The following is a 21,088-nucleotide window of genomic DNA, read 5'->3' on the forward strand; positions in this document are numbered from 1 at the left end:
ACGGAAACACCGACTTATGCATGAACCTAAGACATGGCCATGGTGACATGTGTACTCAAAGTGTGTGCTAAGACTAGTGAGTGTAGGTGGCATGTTAAGACTCGTGTCATGACCATGTGGCTAGACTATGTAACTAGACTCAATTAATGACTTAACAAAGTACTATTGACAGCGAAAATTAACCGAATTAATTAGCAAACTGGTTAATTAGACACTAGGTGATGACTCGACCAATAATCCGAACTGTTGGCAAAACGACAGAATTGGCGTCACACTGTGTAGCTTGGCGTTAGACGACAGAGTTGTCGCCAGGCGTCACACTCCACAGAGTGGCGCTACAGTCCAGATTTTGGCGTCAATGCTGGAGCTTCAATCTGAGACTGTTTTCGATGTTATTAATCAACTGGGGTATGCCTAAAGTCATACTAGGTCAATTCTGATTAAAAACAAATTAGACTTTATTTACTCAAATTAATTAATTAATTAATTAATTAGGCAAAGTTCTTTAAGTCATTAATTTATTTAATCTCAACACAAGTCAAAAAAATGGTTAAGGAAACATAGAATATATGCACAACAAATAATGCACAATTAGTCAAGTAGGCACAATATGATGCAATGAGTTTGCAACCTAACCATGGCTCTAGTTCTCTAAAGTTTGGGATATGGTTTAGTCAATAGAGGGTCCATGGTTAATTGTCCGGATGCACCGCGCGGAAGCCTAACCGTGAAGGGTTGGCGCGAGTGGATGGGACACCGCGAGTTTTAGAAAAACTCGCTTCCATGGTTTGTTGAATTCAACATTCTCGGATGTACACTTTGTTGCACAGAGCGTTCAATCAGGTAGATGGAGCATGAATTCCCAGAGGGTTATGTCCATATGTAGAACACATATGGGTTTCAGAAAAGTGAGAAAAAATTCAATCACGAAGTAGGATCGAGCAAACAATACGAAAAACCGGTCGAAATTAGAACGCATATTTCTGGCTCAGTATTGGGGGAGGTTGGCGCCAGCAAACAGAGACTGGCGCCAGTTTTTAGCTGTAGCGCCTGGCGCCAATGCTGGCGTCTAGCGCTACAGTTAAAAGTCTGGCGCCAATACTCTGGCCCCTGGCGCTAATTCCCACATGCCTCAGCAGCTTTCTGTGCTCGATAAAATTTTCCAGTTTCGCGCGGTGTCATTTCGGTCCTAGTTGTGAAAGATATTTCTCAAATTTCCTACGTGTAAAATCCTATGTTTTTAAATCATTACGGATGGTCTTTCTAATAAGATCTTTTTTATGCATATGACAATAATGTTAATCAAAATTACGCACATGAAATACTTAGAACGTTTCGAGTCTCATCCACTCATTCTAAATCATTGCCGAAACAAATTCAGGAATTAAAATAGAAATCCTCCCCAGTGGAGTCGCCAAAAAAAACCGTGGGGAATAAATTTCAAGCTTTAACCCCTAGCTCGAACCCCACTGTGATCATACACTAAAGTACGGTGGCGTCCAAAGGGAAAGAAGATAGAGCAAAAGAGTCGCCAACAAGTTTTAGGAACTTGTAAACCCACAGGGTGAAGGTTACACCCCTTAATGATCCAAGAGATCGTCAACTCCATAAGGTCTTGAACCAAATAAGGGTTCGGGGATGAAGGTACAAATCCGACCTAACAGAGATTGAATCTGCCCTAATAATAGGCCTCTACTATATTCTGATCGTACTTATGTGCGCTTTCTGACTAACATGCAATCAATAGGATTACCCATAAACCTGTTTATCTATGTTGGTTGAATTTAATGCACAAATAAAACTATTATTGGCGATCACTTGAATTATAATCATATTAACCCTGACAAGATTATTAATTAACGTATTAAGCGTGATTACAAGTACCAATTCCCTTTAAACATGCATAAAAGGTGTGATCAAGCAATAAGAATAAATATAAAGCAACATAATAATAATAATAATAATAATAATAATAATAAGGATATTTTGGATTTTAACACCTTACAAAAGGCTGAAAATGTTTTTTAACACCCCCCAAAAAAAAACTTTTATTTTAACACCTCCCAAAAATATAAAAGTTGGAAGTTAACACCAGTTAACGATTTCCGTCACGGAAATTTAACGTGGGTCCCACAAATTGGCTTGAACTTCAATTTTCACCCAGCAAAACACGAAACTTCTTTCTTCATTGAATTCGCAGCAACCTTCTGCATTGAATTCTTTCTGAACCTTCATTGATTTCGCTTTTGAACCAAAGGAGATCTTGGCTGAGAAGTGGAGTGTAGGGTGGTGTCAACGTTGGAGAAGATAAGCTCAGGAGGGTTTCTTCATCATCTTCTTCAACTACAAAAGTGCGAAAGCCGCTTGAAATTCACAGAAAATAAGGTAAAATTGCTCTCCTTTGATAGCAATTTCGTCAATTACTGGTGCTTCATTGCTGTAAACCTTGCAATAATTGGGTAATTAGGGTAAATTTTGGGACCACAGTAGGAAAGCCTTGATAAATCAATTTCTGTAACTGACTATGCGACTTAGGTTAATTGGATTTCGTAATTGAAAGTAGAGATTAATTAAGGTGGTTTATTGTTAATTAAACTAGCAAGTGTGGTTTGTTGATTAATTTATGTTACTGAGCACCTACATTGGCTTGTATATGTTTATTTTCAATTTTTTTATGTGTTTGTTTGTGTGGCTGTGATGGATTTGTTTATTCGTATTGTGCATGTATAGTTACATGGCTTTTAATATGTTTTATATGTTTTTCACTGGTGGGTAGATAATGGGTGACAAGGATAGTTTGGTTGACATCTGCCTTAGAGTGGGAGGTGCTTTTGTCCCTAAAAGAGTAACCAAAAACAGGCAGCTGCTGTGTTGGTGTGGTGGTTGGTGTTACTGGAAGAGGAAGGTTCAAGTATCTAAGTTGGATGTGCATTTGATTAGAACAGCTGCAATTCATGGTTTTGTTAATGGTGATATGGATGTGCCTATGCATTACAGCTGTTGGTATAGGCAGAAGGGGAAAACCTTTAACACTGGGAAAAGGGAACTAGTTAACAGTGAAGAGGTTAAGGGCCTTTTGGAGACAGTAAATGAAGAGGGGTATGTTGAGGTTTTTGTAACAACAGAAGCTCCTAGTCAGCCCATACAAGAGGCCCAACCCAATCCTGCAAAGACAAAAAAAAAGGATAAGAAGGTAGAAAGTTCAAATACATCGACTATTAGGAGGAGCCCTAGGTTTAAGAAGACAGAAACTGAACAAAGGGAGGAGAGTCCACCTAGGAAAGCCTCAGCTAATGCTAAAGTGTTGAGGTTTGATGAAGAAAAGGATGATGGATGTGAAGGATCTGGTTATTCAAGTTCAGATTTGAGTGATGAGGGACAAGATTGGGAACCTGGTGAAGAAGAATTTGATGAAGGGGATGAGGAATGGTATATTGAAGGGTCAAAGGAGATCTTGGCAAAAGTGAACAAGAGCCTTAGGAAAGGTTTGGAGAGTGCAGTAGATGACAGGGTTGGCAAAGATAAGAGAGTAGAGTTGAGAAATGATTTGGATGTTGGAAAACCGAAGGTGAATCCAGAAAGTGATGCTGATTCAGATGATTCAAGGAGTTTGTGTGGATCTGATGAGGAACAGGACTATGCTCCTTGGTTTAATGCTGATGTGGACTTTGACAACCCAATCAAGTTGAAGTTAAATCAGAAATTCAGTAATGCTTCAGTCTTGAGGAGGGCCTTAAGACTTCATGCCATTCAAAACAGGTATGAGTTCTACTACTTGCATAATGACAGTAAAAGGATTACAGTTCAGTGTAGATATAGATGTGGCTGTGAGTTCAATAGCTACACTTGTAGAATGCCTGCTTGTACATGTGTGGGGGGGGTAAAGTGTCAGTTCAAGGTGTTTGCATCAAAACTTGTTAAGCAGCAAACTTGGCAAATCAAAACCTTGAATTTAGACCATTCCTGCTTCAGAGTAAAGAAGAACAAGATGCTTACTGCTGAATACATAGCAGAGAGGTATTTAGAAGAGTTTAGGAGTAACCCTGGTTGGAGAATTAAGGAGATTAGGGCTAGGATTTTGAATGATTTAGGAGTTGATGTGAGTTACTATAAGGCATGGCTAGCTAGGTGTAGGGCAAAACTACTGATATTTGGTTCAGCTAGGGAGCAGTATGCTAGGGTGTGGGATTATGGGAAAGCTGTGATGAAGTACAACCCTGGTTCAGGGTGCAATGTTGTTGTTGATGGTATTGACAGGCCAGAGCCACCATTGTTCATGAGGATGTTCATCTGTTTAAGGCCATTGAGAGATGGATTTGCAAAGGGTTGTAGGCCTTTAATAGGGTTGGATGGTTGTCACCTCAAGGGTGCCTTTCCTGGGCAAATTCTGGTGGCAGTTGCTAAGGATGGGAATAACAACTTGTTTCCTCTAGCTTGGGCCACAGTGGAGATTGAAAACCAGGAAACTTGGGGTTGGTTCTTGGAATCCCTTATGTCAATGTTCACACATGATCAAGGAGCTGGGCTGACCATCATGTCTGACAGGCAAAAGGTAATGCTTCTGTTTCCCTCTTAACTATTTAGGTTCAATTTCTAAGTTTTCATGTGTATGTATGTGATTGACTGATGATTATACTTTTGTCTGCATTTGGTAGGGTTTGATTAAAGCAATGGCTGATGTTATTCCCAAAGCTGAGCAAAGGTTTTGTGTGAGGCATATTTGGGCTAACTTCAAGCTCAACTTCACTGGATCAACCTTTAAGGAGCTGTTTTGGAGAGCAGCTAGGGCCACCACCATTGTAAGTTTATTGATTGTTGAAGCTAGCCTATGCTTTTATATGACTGTTGGTGTGTTTTTATATTGGTTAGCTTGTATATGCTTGGTGTGATTTCTGGTATGCTTTTATATGTCAGTTTGAGCATGAAATTGCCATGGAGTCTATCAAATTCCTCGATGAAGAGGCATATGAGTATTTAATCAACATTCCTCCCCACCATTGGTCTAGACATGCATTCACACCAAACTGCAAGTCCAACATGTTGTTGAACAACATGTGTGAGACTTTCAATGCAGTCATTAGGCCTGCCAGAGATAAACCTATCCTCACCCAAATGGAATGGATGAGGAGGTATATTATGAACAGGAATAATGAAAAGTGGGAGGATTCAAAAACAATTACACACAACTTAGTGCCATATGTGAGGCATGTTCTGGGGAGGATAGACTTTGTGGCTAGGTCCTGTGTGGTGCAGCCATCCAGAGGGAATACATTTGAGGTGCAGCTGAAGGATGACCAGGTGTTGGTTGATTTGGACAAGGAGACCTGCACATGTTACCATTGGGAACTCACTGGCATTCCATGTGTTCATGCTTATGCCTGCATATTGGATATGAGGGGTGACATAGAGGCTGTTGTTGACCCATACTATACCATGGACACATACAGGTCTGCTTATGAACCAGCTGTCCAACCAATGCCTGGCCCAAAGCACTGGGAGAGAGTCAGAATGAGGGAACCACTACCCCCTTCTGTTAAGGTGCAACCTGGGAGACTAAAGAGCAAAAAAAGGAAGCTTGAGCCAGGAGAATGTTCTTCTTCAGGTGGTCAGGCAAGTACCAAGAGGAAGAAGCAATGCAGCAACTGTGGGGGATATAGGCATTATGCCAAGACTTGCAAAGTACCTGCTGCACCAGCTACAGAGCTGATAAAGTCAGCAGGCAGACCCCCACTGAACACTCCTTGGATGGTGGAGGAGAGGAAGAAGAAAGAGATTAGGGCTGCTAAAAAGGTAACACAAGCATTACACCAACTCCCCCTTTGTTTTATATATGTATGTGTCTTTTCCATTGACTTTTTATTTTTATATGCATGTCATAGAGTGCAATTGGGGCTGGACCAAACAGCATAGGAAACAAAAAGTTTCCTCAAGAGCAAGAAGGTTGTCTGCCATTCAGCAAGCGCCCACAGCCACAGTCTTCCTCAGCTAAGCATTCCTCAGCTCAGCCATCCTCTAGTCAGCCATCCTCAGCTCAGCCTTCCTCAAGTCAGCCTGCCTCAAGCCAACCAAAAAGAAAGACAAGGTCTTCCTCAAGTCAGCCTACAACAGCCACAGGTGTTGTAACAAGGGCCAGGCTGCAATCCCTCAACAACCTTACTCAGTGATGTACTCATGCTGGATATCAAACATTATGTCTGTTGAACAATTTCAAACTTTTATTATGTACTCATGACTGGTTATGTAACTTGCTAGTTTTTTAGTGGCTTCCCTTAACAAATTTGAACAATTAGATATTGAATTGTAATGGTTGCATGGCTTTGATTGCCATTGAAACATGTTGAAGTAAGGTTCTTTTGTCAACCTGTACTTGAACTATCTTAGTGTTTCACATATTTCCCATGTTTTAATGTTTCACATGTTTAAATAGGTTGATTAAAAGACAAGGCATAAATAGGAACTTAGACAAGGCATAAATAGGTTGATTAAAAGACATATTTATAACACTTCAAGTCATTACAAGAAATTATAACTACTTAATACAACTTACTATTACACACCCCTAGCCATTAGGAAAATTACACCCATTGACAAACCTATACAAATGGCCATGCCCACCCAACCAAAACAGCTGATTGAAGACACCTTCCCTTCATTGCACTCCCTGTTCATTCTCTTCCTGTCAGCGTTCAAGGCCTTGCATCTCATCTTCAAATTATCAACTTCATTAAGTAGGCACCTCCTTTGGCCACTGATTTCATCAACTTCCCTTTTCAATTCATTAACTTCACCCTTTAGCAGCTTCTTATCCAACAACAGGTTGTTGATAACCCCTGTTTGCCAATCTGTTCCATCAGGTTGATCAACCCATTCGAAAGCTTTGCAACCCCTTGTTTCTGTTATTGGGTCATAAAACTTACATGATATGAACTTCCTGCCTGGATTCTCCCTTGTCCAGCTAGTGAGCTTGGCCATTGGCACACCACACTTACATTTTCTGGCCTCAGGAGGGGAAGAGCTAACAAACGACATAATCTGCATCAATTTTAGATCGACAGTCACATTTACAGATTTGTACACTGACGAATTAACATTGACAGCAACAAAATTCATTTTTAATTTCATAATACGAAAAGCCCCAAATTCAATTTCTGACGAACCCTAATTTCGCAATTGGGCATTTAGATGCGTACATAACATAATCCAACCATTAATCTGAGTACGAAACAATTGCAAATAATAATTGAAGAGAATTTAAACCATAATTACCAAACAACCGAACAATTGACCGCACTCACCTGTTTCAGCAGCTTCAATCTGTTCCTCTTCTCAAAAATCGTGGAAGAATCGTGAAAGAATTGTTTCAAGTATCGTGCAACAATGCAATGCGCTGCTGCTATTCAATAAGAACAACGATTTCGTTCATTGGGGGAGAATCGTGCAAGAATGGTTCTTATATATCGTGCAAGAATCGTGGAAGAATGGTTCTTATATACAGATCTTTTAAAAATATATCCGTTGGGGTGGGCCCCACTAACAGTTCTGTTAACGGAAGATGGATTTTGGTGTTAACTTCCAACTTTTATATTTTTGGGAGGTGTTAAAATAAAAGTTTTTTTTTGGGGGGTGTTAAAAAACATTTTCAGCCTTTTGTAAGGTGTTAAAATCCAAAATATCCTAATAATAATAATAATAATAATAATAATAATAATAATAATAATAATAAAATTATAATCATAACAATCATAATTAAAAATAATCATCATAATAACAATCATATTAATCATAAATCATAAAGAATAATCATAATAATAATCATCATAATAACAATTATAATTAATAATAATAATCATGTTAAAGCATAGCAAGATCCTATGATACTAACAAGATTAATCACAAACCCTAGCATGTCACTAAGCAATAAAAATCAAATCTTTAACCCTAACATGATACTAACAATCATAAATATTAGGAATAACATAGGAAGCATCGTAACAATCATATTTAGTATTAAATTTACCCTAGACATGATACTAGGAATATCATAATAATTTAAACATGATTTCTACATGATAACATCAATAAAAACCATTAAAGTACTTACTTCGATGCCTCGTACCTCTTTCTAATAACAAAATACACACGTTAGTAACTTCAAGGAAAATAATAAAACAACAATTAAATTAAATAATTGAAAGAGAGATTTGGGACCAAACCCTCAGAAATTAAACCTTTCACGTCTAGGGCGAAGGCAACTTCGAATATGGCTAGGTGTTTCTAGATCTTGCGAATGCGTGTAAAAAGCAAGTTTAGAAAAAGGGAGAGAGAGAGAGATGGTGAATGAGAAGAGAATGAGAAAATTGATGAATGAAAACTGGTTGTTGGTGAATGTATTCGTTAAAACTGGTTATCGAAAACGGAGTTTTTAATACGTTATTTATAGAGAAAATCAGCCAAAAAGATAAAATATCATAACAGAGTCTAGCGCACGTAAAACGAGATTGGCGCCAATGCTAGCGTTAGGCGCTAATCCTGTTTTTGACGTGTTTTCTAAAATCAGATAAATTTTGCCATACAGGAGGATAAAATCGTATCTTTCCTCAAAAAATGCTCTTTGATTTTAATTAAAACTCTGAAAAGTCAACAAAAGTCAATTTATCAATGCTAATTGAATTAGGAATGAAAAGAACCTTCTAGAAGAATCTAGAAGACTAAAACCATTCCTAATTGCATTAGGAATGATAAATCTATATTAGGCCCTCCCCTAGATCAATGGGTCGCACATAAGGCTCAAACCGGGCCCAGTTTAGTAAATTGGCCATAACTTCCTCAATATTCATCGGAATTGGGCTTATAATATATCGTTGGAAAGCTCTTTTCGCCCCATCCAACTACACTATTATTGGACCCATATCATGGACCAACCAAACTGGATTGGCTGTTTTCTTAAAATAAGTTTTCAAAAACAGAGAGAAGAGAAAAGAAATTAAAACTATCCGCAACACTAAACTTTCCACACTTTCGCTTCATTTGATTATGATTCGACGTGAAAGATACTCATCACTGGGTTTGGTTTTGGGAGACACATTTGGGTGTCTACATAAATATGATCATTTACCTCTCCTGATTTCCTTGCTTGCCTTTTCCATTCTTTTGAGATTTCTCATAATTCTGATTGTCAATTCTTTGTACTTCCTGTAAATGTATGATACTGTTATATAACTTTGAAATATATACATTAATTGATTATATTAATTCAATTATTCAAATTTAAACATACTTTGGGTTTCTCTCTATGTCTAAATGTATTTCTTGCATCTTGTCCTTTAATGTTGTTATTCTTGCATCATCTTTGGGTTTTCTGATAATTCATTAAAAATATGTTTGAATTTACAATTTTGATTAATAAATAAAAAAAGAACATAAAGTCTATAAAAAATGAACATTTAACTTATCTTACTATTGGCCAGGAGTAAACTTTTTTGTACTGATTTGCAAATGAACATATAGTCTATCTAAAATGAACATTTAAGTTATCTTACTTTTGGCCAAGACTATTCTTTTCAGGATTGCTTTGCCCTTTTGGTTGAACTTCTTCTTGCTTGCTGAAATCAATATTAAAAAATACTTTAAATAAAAATGAACATATATGGTACACAAAATAGATATTTATCAAAAATGAAATGAACATTATATATTTATACCTTTGATCAACTTCATTTTTGTCCTTTTTGTCAGGAGTATTCTTGTCTGAATTGCTCTGCTCTTTTGGCTGAACTTGTTTTTGCTGGCTGAAATCAATTTTAAGAAATACTTTTAATAAAAAATGCACATAAATTGTACACAAAATATAAAGTTATCAAAAATTAAATGAAAATTATTCATTAATACCTTTGATCTTCATCATGTTTGTCCTTTTCAGGTACAATTGTATCCTGATTTTGTTCCACATTCTTTTCACTGAATATTGTATATATTCATTAATTAGAATTTTTATTATAAGAAATGAAAAAATTTTGTATGTAAAATGAACATATGTTTATATAAAAGTGAGAATTAGTATATCTTTGATCCCTACTCTCTTTGTCAATTGTGTTAGGTGTAGCTGACATACTCTTAGTTGTTGCATGAGTAGCAGAAATGTTCTCACTTTGTTCACTTAAAAACAACATAATTATTTTATATAATATGATATTAAAGTATGAACTAATTTATACAATGAAGAAGATAATTAGTTATTTTGGTATAAAGCTTTTATACCTTATTGTTTGATTTGTCTCTGGTGGTCTTGATTTTGACATAACAAATTTCGCTCGAACCTTTTTTTTTCACTAAAATTTTAAGAATTACCTGATAAGTTTGGTATATATATACAATGTACAATAATTGCATGTAAAAACTATTATTTTATACATATAAATTTACTTGTTTAAAGTGTATCTTTGATAGCTATTACCATATTCATTTTGTTCTATAACCTTCTTTAGAGTTAATGGTTCAGATTTTCCATCTCTAAATTGAAGCAAGTGTATCACTCTAAATGGCACATCACTACATTATAAATTAATTACATGACATTAGTTTGAATGCATATCACTGAAATGATTATTATCATATTTATATATGTGCATGATGTTTTAATGAAATGTAAATTTGTTATTTAAATCTCAATGAATACTCAAATGAACAAATATACATATATGATCATAATTATATCTATAAATGAACATTATGAGTATCAAATATGATCATATACAATGATGTTTCAATGAAATGTACTTTTGCTCTTAAATCTCAATGAATACTCAAATGAACAAATATAAATATATGATCATAACTATATCTATAAATGAACATTATGAGTATCAAATATGATCATATACAAATAGCATATTAAACAAAGATAAAACCAATTTTTATCAAATACAACTAGCATATTAGACGTGAACATAATATATTATGTAAATGACTAATTAGCTTGGTAATGGAGACATTTTTAAATCCGTACCAATTGACTTGTCAATATCTTTTAAAAGTTCAGGATCTACAATTGGAGCATTTTGGCGGTTTTTTTTTTCAACTTTTCTATTCTTGGCTGAAGAGGTACATCATCATCGTCTCTGTTTTGTTTAATAAATTGTTATTGTTTATATTAATTTGTTAATATTCAGTAAAATTTACTACAATGGCAAGAAATTGAACAAAAATTAGGGTTCATACACACAATTGAACTAAATTGAACAAAAGTTAGGGTTCATACATTTCTTCAGAAATTTTCAACAAATTACTCGTCTCTGAAGTATTCTTCTCCAAAATCATACTACAATTGCAAAAAATTGAACAAAAATTAGGTTTCACATATAAAATCGCACTATAATTGTCATCGAAAGAAAATGAACAAAATTACTTACTCTTTAGATACATTTTGCTCCGATTTTGCAGTTTCTTCTTACATGTTCTTCTCTGTAGTGGTTTTTTGCAAAACCGCACTACAATCGCAACAAAATGAACAAAATTAAGGTTTCATACATAAAATTGCACTACAATCTCAAAAAATGAACAAAACTAATGAAATTACTTACTCTTTTTGTTGTGATTGTTTAATTTCTTCTCGAATATCAGACATTTGAAGCAATTTTGGAGTATTTTGAAGCAATTTTTCAGTGATTTAAATTGAAATTTGTTCCGATTCGTTGGGTTCGATGAGAGAGAAACTCTAGAGAAATGAAGAGGATGGTGTTTAGAGAGAGAAAATGATTTGAAATTAATTATTTTTTTTATGTGTATATATATATATATATATATATATATATATGTATATGTATATATGTGGGGTAGGGGAAGTTTTTTATGCAGTTACTGCGGTTAATGTGGGGAGTGGGTAATTACTGTGGGTTAGTGGGGGGGTGTGGGTAGTAACTCTAAACGCTGCGTTTAGAGGGGGTGTAGGTTGGGCTACCTACCCTAGGGTCTAGTATATACTAATTAACAATAATAGTGTAGTTGGATTGGGCTCGAAAAGAGCTTTCCAACGATATATTATAAGCCCAATTCCGATGAATAATGAGGAAGTTATGGCCTAAAAACTAAACTGGGCCCAAAATGAATTTTATATGCGGCCCAATGATCTAGAGGAGGGCCTATTAATTATTATTCCTAAAATTATTAGGATTGACTTTTAATCTTCTAGAATAATCTAGAAGGTTTTTTTAAATTCTAATAGTATTAAGATTGATAATTATATTTTAAGGAGTTTTATTTGGAATAAAATAAGTGTTTTATGATAAACCCGATTTTAATTTGATGATGAACACGGAATTTGCTGCTTAATCATATTAATAAGAGGATTGCGCGTGCAAAGCGCATTTTATTTCTGACTTAGCGTAAGACGACAAGTCTGTCGCCTGGGCTAATAGCTATCGCCTGGCGCTAACTGTTGTCGTCTGGCGCTAAGCTTGTCGTCTGGCGCTAACTCTTGTCGTTCGCGATAGGAGGTATTTTATTCCTAATGGGACTTGATTTTTTTCCGGACTATTTTTCTATAAATAGGCGTCATATCTACTCGTTTTTAATCATTCACAATCATCAATCTCTATTCTCACTCTCTCTAAAAGCTAGAAGCTTATTCTCTCTCTATTCTTTTTCTAAACCCTTCCCTCTTACAAAATTCCACATACATTAGTTCTAAAAACACCTAGCCAAGTTCGAAGTTGCCTTCGCCCTAAACGTGAAAGGTTTATAATTTCTGAGGGTTTGGTCCCAAATCTTATTTCAATTATTTAATTTGATTGTTTTGTTTAATATTTTCCTTGAAGTTACTAACGCGTGTATTTTGTTATTTGAAAAAGATACGAGGCATCCAAGTAAGTAATTTAATTAAATGTTATTATTTATATAGAAATCATGCTTTGATTATTTTAATTCCTAGTATCATGTTTAGGGTAATAACTAAAATTTCTAATATCATGTATGATGCTTCTTATTCTTTTTAATATCATGTTAGTATCATGTTAGGGTTAAAGATTTGATCTTTAATGTTTAGTGACCTGCTAGTGTTTGTTATTAATTTTGTTAGTAATGCCTAGGATCTTGCTATTGTTTTTATGCTTTATTGATATTATTATGATGATGATGATGGTTGTTGCTTGATATTATTATTGTTATTGCTTGATCACGCCTTTTATGCATGTTTAAAGGGAATTTGCACTTGTAATCACGCTTAATATGATATTTAATAATCTTGTTTAGGCTGATATGATTATAATTCAAGTGATCGCCAATAATAGATTTGTTTGTGCACTAATATTCAACCAACATAGATTAAACAGGTTTAAGGTTAACCTATTGATTGCATGTTAGTTAGAAAGCGCACATGGATATGAGAAGAATAAAGTAGATGCCTATTTTTAGGTCAGGTTCAATCTCTTTTAAGTTGGACTTTTACCTTCATCCCCGAATATCCAGTCATGGTTCCAGGCCACTATGGAGTTAGCGATCTCATGGATCGTGAAAGGGTGTAACCTTCACCCTATAAACGATTTTTAAGTTCCTAAAACTTGTTGTCGACTCTTTTACTCTAGCTTCATTCCCTTTGGACGCCACTATGCTTAAGTGTATGATCACAGTGGGACTCAAGTGTGGGATGCTTGAAATATTTCCTGCAAATACCATCCTAAGTAGTATCAAAATACCATCCTACAACACATTGGTATCATCATAGTACTACGATTGGTATTTTATTTATCAACTATTATCATTGGTATATGTTGTTATATTATTGGTATCCTAACTACGGTTTTATTGGTATCTAGCTGCATTCGAATGGTATTAGAGCCATACGGTTAAAAGCTAAACTAAGTTGTTAATTTAATTAATAATTAAGTAAAACTGGAGAATACTAGGCATTCTACTTAGTGTAAGAAACATGATTTTAAGCATTATTTTCATATATTTGAAAACACTAGTAATTTTGGCCTAATCCTTAATTATATAGTAGATCAAATTGGTGAATTAAGATCGGAAGTTGATAACATACATGCTCGTTTTATTAATATCAAAAATATGATATCAATAACCACAACCGATATTAATAAAAAAGTAAGCGATCTAAAAAAACAAGATCAACTTGATTTAACAAACGAAATTAGGCATCAATTGGGTAAAGACGTATCACCTAATAAAGAGAAAATTGTACTGTATAAATATAAGTATCCTTTTCAAAATTTAAATAAAAATAAAAAGTTTATTGTATCACTCCCTAAAAGACCTATTAGTAACAAAGAAAAGAATAAAGAAACTAAAGATGAGAAAACGTTTAACAAACTGCAAATCTTGTTTGATAAAGAAGAAGACACTACTAGAACTAGGCCATTTTCCAACCGAAAAGATCCGTCGCTGGAGGCTAATATTCCGTCGCAAACCACATTAACGACGGAATTCCGTCGCTAAGGTATATCGGAAAACCGTTCGTAGAAAAAAGTTGATTTTTCGAGGAATATTCCGTCGAAAAGTTGACTTTAATTCAAAATCTGTCGCTATTTTACGACGAATAATATCCGTCATTGAATTGCCTTTACGATAGAAATTTTGGTCGTTAACAACTAATTTCCAACGGATTATTTCCGTCGCAAACCTTAACAATTGCGAGGGATTCAAATGCCGTCGTAAAATTACGACAGAAATATGCGTCATAAATTTACGACGCCACGGAATTTTAATCCCTCGCAATGTTTAAGGTTTGCGACGGAAATTTCATCCAATATTTCCGTAGCAAATTGCTTCTTCCGACGGATTTAAACCTCGGAATTTCCGTCGGAAATAACATTTCAACAAATTCTGATTTAATTTTTTGAAAAAATTAGCATCATTCAAAACCTATCTCCTGCACCTAATACCTGTGATAATTAAAATCATAATCGAATTAAGGAAATATTGATATATATATATATTTGCACAAAAGCTACACTTAATCGAACATAATCAAAAGCGACATGATATATAGTCATTCTAACAAAAGCGGGAACATAATAAAACGTTACATAATTCAAATTAAGTACATGTCCATACTACATAAACCAAAGCTAGGCTAAACAATTGTCGGGGTACCCTGTCCTGCTCCTCCACTACCCGGGTCGTCCCTCGGGTCTCGATGCTAAGGATGAAAGGTGGAACATGTGTCATTGATGGCGAATCGACTCATGAACTTATCCCACCTCTCCTCTCCATTACGGCCACTTCAGCTTGAATTCGGATTTGCATCTCAGCTTCCATTTTACTCCGGACACTACTACAAAAAAGGCCTTAGAGAACTGTTATAATAGGCTTTGTAGATCGCCTTAGGGGCGTTCTTCTGCTAAGCGATTTATAAAGTATAGAGAACGGGTCATTTAGGCGTTTTATATATTGACAAATGAAGAACGGTTGTTAGTCACAACCGTTCTATTTTCCCTTCTTAAAATCGTACATTAAGGAAGGAATAAAGAACGGTTTAGGCCACTTAACCGTTCTATATTGCATTACAATAGAAAACAGTTAAGTTAGATAACAATTCTCTAATGTTTTTTTTTAAAAAAAACAAATCTGGCCATATATATTTGATAATTCGAATTACCATGTACGTATTTTATCTTGTATTATTCTGGTATTTTGTATTTTATTTTAGACCTGTATTTGTTGTATTCCTGTATTTTATCTTGTACATTTATCTGTAAGAAAATTTTCACATTTCCAATGTAAAATAAATTCATGATCCTGTATACGTGCAATATAACTTTTAGTATAATAAAATTAACCAAAATATTTCCAAATACGACGAAAGCCATCAAAATATACTTCACATATATAATTCAAAACATCCAACCGCAATTAAATTGAATCATTCATTCAAAATTTGTTCTATACAAACAAATACGAGTGAAAAATCATAAAACCTTTCTAATTAATGTTGATTTTAAAAAAATTATGCTAAGATGTACCAATATCATATTGATCTAAAATTCACATAAATCATCATCGTCGTCATTTGGTTGATGGTATCTAGTAACATATGAAGTCCACCTTTCCCTAAGCTCGTTGGTCATTTGTTGAGAATATGTAGGAGGAACTTGCTTAAAATACTATAAAACAATGTAAAATACATACATATTAGTTAATAATATACGACCTCAAAAAAAAAATACAATAAATTATGACTACACTATTATCCAATGAATCAAGAATCCTAGTTGTCGACTACAGCTATAGACCCATAAGAGAAACAATTACAGACTTAGTGACGCAGTCTTCTTAATATAGTAAGAAAGTTGCTATGGCTAGATAAGTGTGACTCCAAGGTAGGACTCTGAGGTTTAAGCCATTTAACAGCAAAGCAAATCAGATAAGTAAATAACAATTTACCCTAATATGTCATTCTTGTCATAATTCTTTGTTAAATATGAACAGAGTAACACCTATATAATGTTTGTGAATAACAGTTGAGGCTTAAGTCGTTTACTCCAAATATTATTTCTCTATTTACTTAAACTTAACATTCTGATCTTCAACAACATGATCAACAACATCGCAGCTCAATTTACTATTTCCGCCATAGATGGTATAAGGAAAACTTTACCAAATAAAATGTTTACAGTACAGCCTTAAAGGTTTACATGATAATCACATAAGAAAGACAAATATCATAGCCATCAGCACAAAGAGCTCAGGGACTTCAGTTTTAACTATAATTATAAGCTATGCAGTCAATTTGGCATGATTTGCAAAAGCCCAGTTTAACTGAATTTTAAATCCAAAAAACTAAGACATATACACAAAAAAAAAACAGTAGAAAGAGAAGGCCTACTTGCTTAAAAGGCTCAAAGCACAAAATTGTCCAGCAGCTCCTTCACCTGATCAAATAATAAGTTAGCATAATTCTCAATCAAATATGTGGATACTCCAATACATTAAATAAAGAAAAGTCATCTGAAGTCAGATCAGATTTTCCACATACCTCAAGTCTCTTCTCTCAATCTTTACCATACATGTTACTTAAGATTGGGCCAACCTTAACAATAAACTGAGGAAGCTCTTTGGAAAAAATCTACAAGACTAGTAAAAAAAATAAAAATAATCACATCCTGAACAACAAATACAATTCACTTATATAAACGTCATATTCAAAATCATAGTGTGACAAAGTACTTCAACTTCACGGCTTTTAGTATCTGACACAAAGTAACTCCACTCTGATTACCACCTTCATTCTTATCACTTGTAGTTTCCTCACCCAATCTCTTATTGATGTAGATAGCAAAGGCAAACATATATCTCTCTAATTCCTGTGGCTAAAATCAGAGATGTGCAGAAACATAGGAAATTGAAAGTAAACGTGAAAAACCAATAACTATCATTACTTGGACTCTTCATTTGGAGTCAGTTGCCGAAGTACAATATTAGAAAATATGAAATGAAGGTGGACACTTCATTACTCCATTCAAGTAAAAAAATAAAAGACATAAGTCAGATACTTGGACATTAGACATGGACCCAAGTCCAACACAAGTACCCGAGTCCAATTAACATAGCTTATAAAGTCTACTTAAGATGAAAAGATATCGTTGTGCTTCCGATAGGCGACACATTATTCAACAAAAATACTTTTGCTATCAATAAACTATTTTGAGGCGTCCTGAAACATCTTTTCATTCAACGAAAATTGGTTATGCATAAAAGTTTAAGTATAGTGTTAAACCCCAAATCTTGCAACATACTACATATAAACACAAAAATTGAGATAAACTTCATTAAATAATTTCTTTCTCGTGTAACACACAAAATTATCCCATTCATAAAAATAACTCGAAAACGACAACCCGTAGAAATTATACTGACACAAATACACCATGATCGCCATTTAATTATCACTCTAAAACCCTCAAATTTCACACAAGTTCACAAATTATACTTTAATCTAGGGTTTCATATTCAAATATCACTCTAAAAGGACTAGAACCCTCAAATTTCACACAAATTCACAAATTATCATTTATTCTAGGGCAAGAGGGGCTGCCCTGCAAGGAAGAAGAGGTCTAATTTCATAGTTCAATCCTAACATCAAAGTGTTGTGCATTACATTAGCAACCAAATTTGATTCAATTATCAAACAAATCACATAATTTTAGAGATATGTGATTCAAAGAGGCAGAAAAGCAAGTCTATGACGGCTCTGAATCTTATTCAAAAGCAGATGTAAACACAAAATTCCAATATATTTGGTTTTTAAACGACACCCAATTCACAAAATGGGCTCAGCCATATCCTCATCAATTCTACCAATAGCATATATTACCACCACTAAACCAAAACCAAAAATATAGTACTATTTAATGCTTATCTCACTATTTTAAGTCCTCTCTCTCTGTTCCTTTTTTTTTTTAATCTGATTAGGGTTCTAAATTGAACTTATGTGAGATTAATTTGGCTAAAATAACTTAGATTACAACTGAAATAAATGTGAATTCGACAAAATTAAGAGTAATTTGATTGAACTTACTGCAATTCGGCTGAAATATTTGCATACAAACAATCGATTGAATTTATCATTAAAACTAGAAATTGAAAGTTTATTTCAATCACCTAAAATTCGAATTGCAAATAACCTTAATAGATGAAAACTACGGATTTACTTCTGTATTCATAATTGGAATGATTCATGCATGCAAGTAGACAGACAAATTATCATAATCCAATTACTCTGTGACACGAAAAAAATTCAAACCTTGGTTTCCAAAAAAAAAAAAAAAAAAAAAAAAAAAAAAAATCGAGCCTACCTCCTTGCACTGGTGGCTCAGCGGACAACTGCGGTGCTGCAGATATTGTGCGGTGGTGTAAGGTGGCGCGGCAAAACAGTAAGCGGCTACTATGGAGGTTTCACTTTTTGAAGCAATAAACAATACAATACTTTTTTTTAAAGGTATTCTATGAAAGTGAAAGTGAAAATGAACGTGCAAAGTGAAAGTGAAAGTGAAATTGATGAGCGCGCTTCAATATTCCTTACATATAGCTGCCTTTGTTAATTTGGGTAAATTATTACTCCGTATTTTTTTTTTCTCCTAATTTAAAAAAAAACAATTAATTAATACAATACAAAACGGTTTTCAAGATGAACGTTCTATATCATATAATTAATTATTTTTTTAATTATTTGAGTAAAAAGAAATAGAGAACGGTTAAATATGCTAACCGTTCCATATCTATTAACATACATAATGCCTCTTATATAAACACGTTCTATATTCCTCTGTAAAATGCCTATCTTTGCTAACCGTTCTATATTTTGCGATCTCTAATATACTTTTTGGTGTAGTGGGAGTTTACTCTGGATTTCACTGCGAAGAGCCTGCACCTTGTGCTCCATCTGATCCTGCATCTGAGAAACAACGGACGGTGCGTACTGCTGTGAAGACCTGGAAACTCGACCCATCCGGTTGCCATAGTATAGCTCTACACTTTGGCCAAGTCCCCTTACACGACCCTTCTTGTTGCAACCACCCAAAATGTCCCAATACAACTCATTAGGACTCTTTATAATCCCTTGAGTGGTGGCTTCTTCAACCTTCTTCTGATAGGTCTCCTAAAAGAAATACATTATACAAACATATATTGTTTAAAAAATTACCAACAACATAAGTTACAAGTAAAGCAAAGAAACCTTCTAGTTTGCCTATTTTCTTCTTTACTTAAGTACTGAACTCATTCTCTCTCAAATAATTCATATTTTAAGTGTATGAAGGTGTCTATGACTTGAAAACACCAAAAAAAAGAGACCAATTGTAGACACCCATTTTTGTCTCCCCAAAACCAAACCCGGTGATGAGTACCTTTCACGTCGAATCATAATCGAATGAAACGAAAGTGTGGAAAGGTCTAGTGTTGCGGAAAGTTTTATTTCTTTTCTCTTCTCCCTGTTTTGGAAAACTTTATTTTAAGAAAACAGCCAATCCAGTTTGGTTGGTCCATGATATGGGTCCAATAGTGGTGTAGTTGGATGGGGCTTGCAAAGACCTTTCCAACGATATATTATAAGCCCAATTCCGATGAATATTGAGGAAGTTATGGCCAATTTACTAAACTGGGCCCGGTTTGAGCTTTATGTACGGCCCAATGATCTAGGGGAGGGCCTAATGTGATTTATCATTCCTAATGCAATTAGGAATGGTTTAAGTCTTCTAGAATCTTTTAGAAGGTTCTTTTCATTCCTAATTCAATTACCATTGATAAGTTGATTTTGTTGACTTTTCAAAGTTTTAATCAACATTAAATAATATTTTCGAAGGAATTATATTATTTTATCTTCCAGTACGGGAAATTTATCAGATTTTCGAAAACGCGTTGAAATCCAGTTTGGCGTCCAACCCCAGGCCTTGGCACCTGGAACCAGGCTTGGCGCCAGGTGCTAGCTATTGCCGCCAGGCGCTAGCCACTGGTGCTTGGCGCCAGCTAGCCAGGGTTGGCGCCAACCTTGTTGTGCGTGCGTCAGACTCTGTTTTGTTAAATTATCTTTTTTGGTTGATTTTCTCTATAAATATCGTATCAAAAAACTCTGTTTTCATTCATCTACAATTCATGATCTACAATCATCATTCATCATCTTTCATTCACGAATTCTCATCAATAATTAGTTTTAATTAGCTTTCATCAACAATCATTAATTCTTTAGCATTCAATTCTTTCTTGCTTTTTCATACAAAATTCTGCATTCACAAGATCTAGATACACCTAGCCATATTTGAAGTTGCCTTCGTCCTAGGCGTGAAAGGTTTAATTTCTGAGGGTTTGGTCCCAAATCTCTATTTCAATTATTTAATTTAATTGTTTGTTTTATTATTTTTCCTTGAAGTTACTAACGTGTGTATTTTGTTATTAGAAAGAGGTACGAGGCATTAAAGTAAGTACTTTAATTGATTAATTGATTTATGATGTAGAAATCATGTTTATATTGTTATTATAATATTCCTAGTATCATGTCTAGGTTAATTTTAATATTAAATATGATTGCTATGATGCCTTTTGTTCTCTTCCTAATATTTATGATTGTTAGTATCATGTTAGGGTT

At 34.5% G+C, this 21,088-nt stretch overlaps 2 protein-coding genes and 2 long non-coding RNA genes across 4 annotated transcripts; 1 reads left to right on the plus strand and 3 right to left on the minus strand.

The window, feature by feature from the left end:
* Positions 1-2,779: 2,779 nt before the first annotated feature.
* LOC110682834 lies at positions 2,780-6,553 on the plus strand. The gene is made up of 4 exons (XM_021859179.1): positions 2,780-4,552; positions 4,656-4,799; positions 4,915-5,790; positions 5,880-6,553. The coding sequence occupies exons 1-4, from the start codon at positions 2,780-2,782 to the stop codon at positions 6,162-6,164; spliced, it is 3,078 nt and encodes a 1,025-aa protein (XP_021714871.1). The 3' UTR covers positions 6,165-6,553.
* Positions 6,546-7,636, minus strand: LOC110682770. The gene is made up of 2 exons (XM_021859103.1): positions 7,296-7,636; positions 6,546-7,032 (listed from the first exon to the last, which is right to left on the minus strand). The coding sequence occupies exon 2, from the start codon at positions 7,027-7,029 to the stop codon at positions 6,550-6,552; it is 480 nt and encodes a 159-aa protein (XP_021714795.1). The 5' UTR covers positions 7,030-7,032; positions 7,296-7,636; the 3' UTR covers positions 6,546-6,549.
* A 3,634-nt stretch (positions 7,637-11,270) lies between these two features.
* LOC110682721 lies at positions 11,271-11,448 on the minus strand. Its single transcript, XR_002503450.1, has 2 exons — positions 11,409-11,448; positions 11,271-11,317 (listed from the first exon to the last, which is right to left on the minus strand). It is a non-coding gene; the product is annotated as an uncharacterized LOC110682721 (long non-coding RNA).
* Positions 11,449-15,795: 4,347 nt separating this feature from the next.
* Positions 15,796-18,998, minus strand: LOC110682771. Its single transcript, XR_002503467.1, has 4 exons — positions 18,804-18,998; positions 16,985-17,082; positions 16,835-16,880; positions 15,796-16,112 (listed from the first exon to the last, which is right to left on the minus strand). It is a non-coding gene; the product is annotated as an uncharacterized LOC110682771 (long non-coding RNA).
* Between the last annotated feature and the right edge of the window lie 2,090 nt (positions 18,999-21,088).

This window comes from Chenopodium quinoa, unplaced genomic scaffold (genome assembly GCF_001683475.1).
Source record: "Chenopodium quinoa cultivar QQ74 unplaced genomic scaffold, ASM168347v1, whole genome shotgun sequence".
NCBI lineage: Eukaryota > Viridiplantae > Streptophyta > Magnoliopsida > Caryophyllales > Amaranthaceae > Chenopodium > Chenopodium quinoa.

Excerpts from the sequence above, each read along its gene's own strand:
- LOC110682770 (XM_021859103.1), bottom strand. The coding sequence starts at position 7,029 with ATGTCGTTTGTTAGCTCTTCCCCTCCTGAGGCCAGAAAATGTAAGTGT.
- LOC110682834 (XM_021859179.1), top strand. The coding sequence starts at position 2,780 with ATGGGTGACAAGGATAGTTTGGTTGACATCTGCCTTAGAGTGGGAGGT. Across the intron at positions 4,553-4,655 it reads TCATGTCTGACAGGCAAAAG|GGTTTGATTAAAGCAATGGC; the intron begins GTAATGCTTCTG and ends TGCATTTGGTAG. Across the intron at positions 5,791-5,879 it reads AGATTAGGGCTGCTAAAAAG|AGTGCAATTGGGGCTGGACC; the intron begins GTAACACAAGCA and ends TGCATGTCATAG.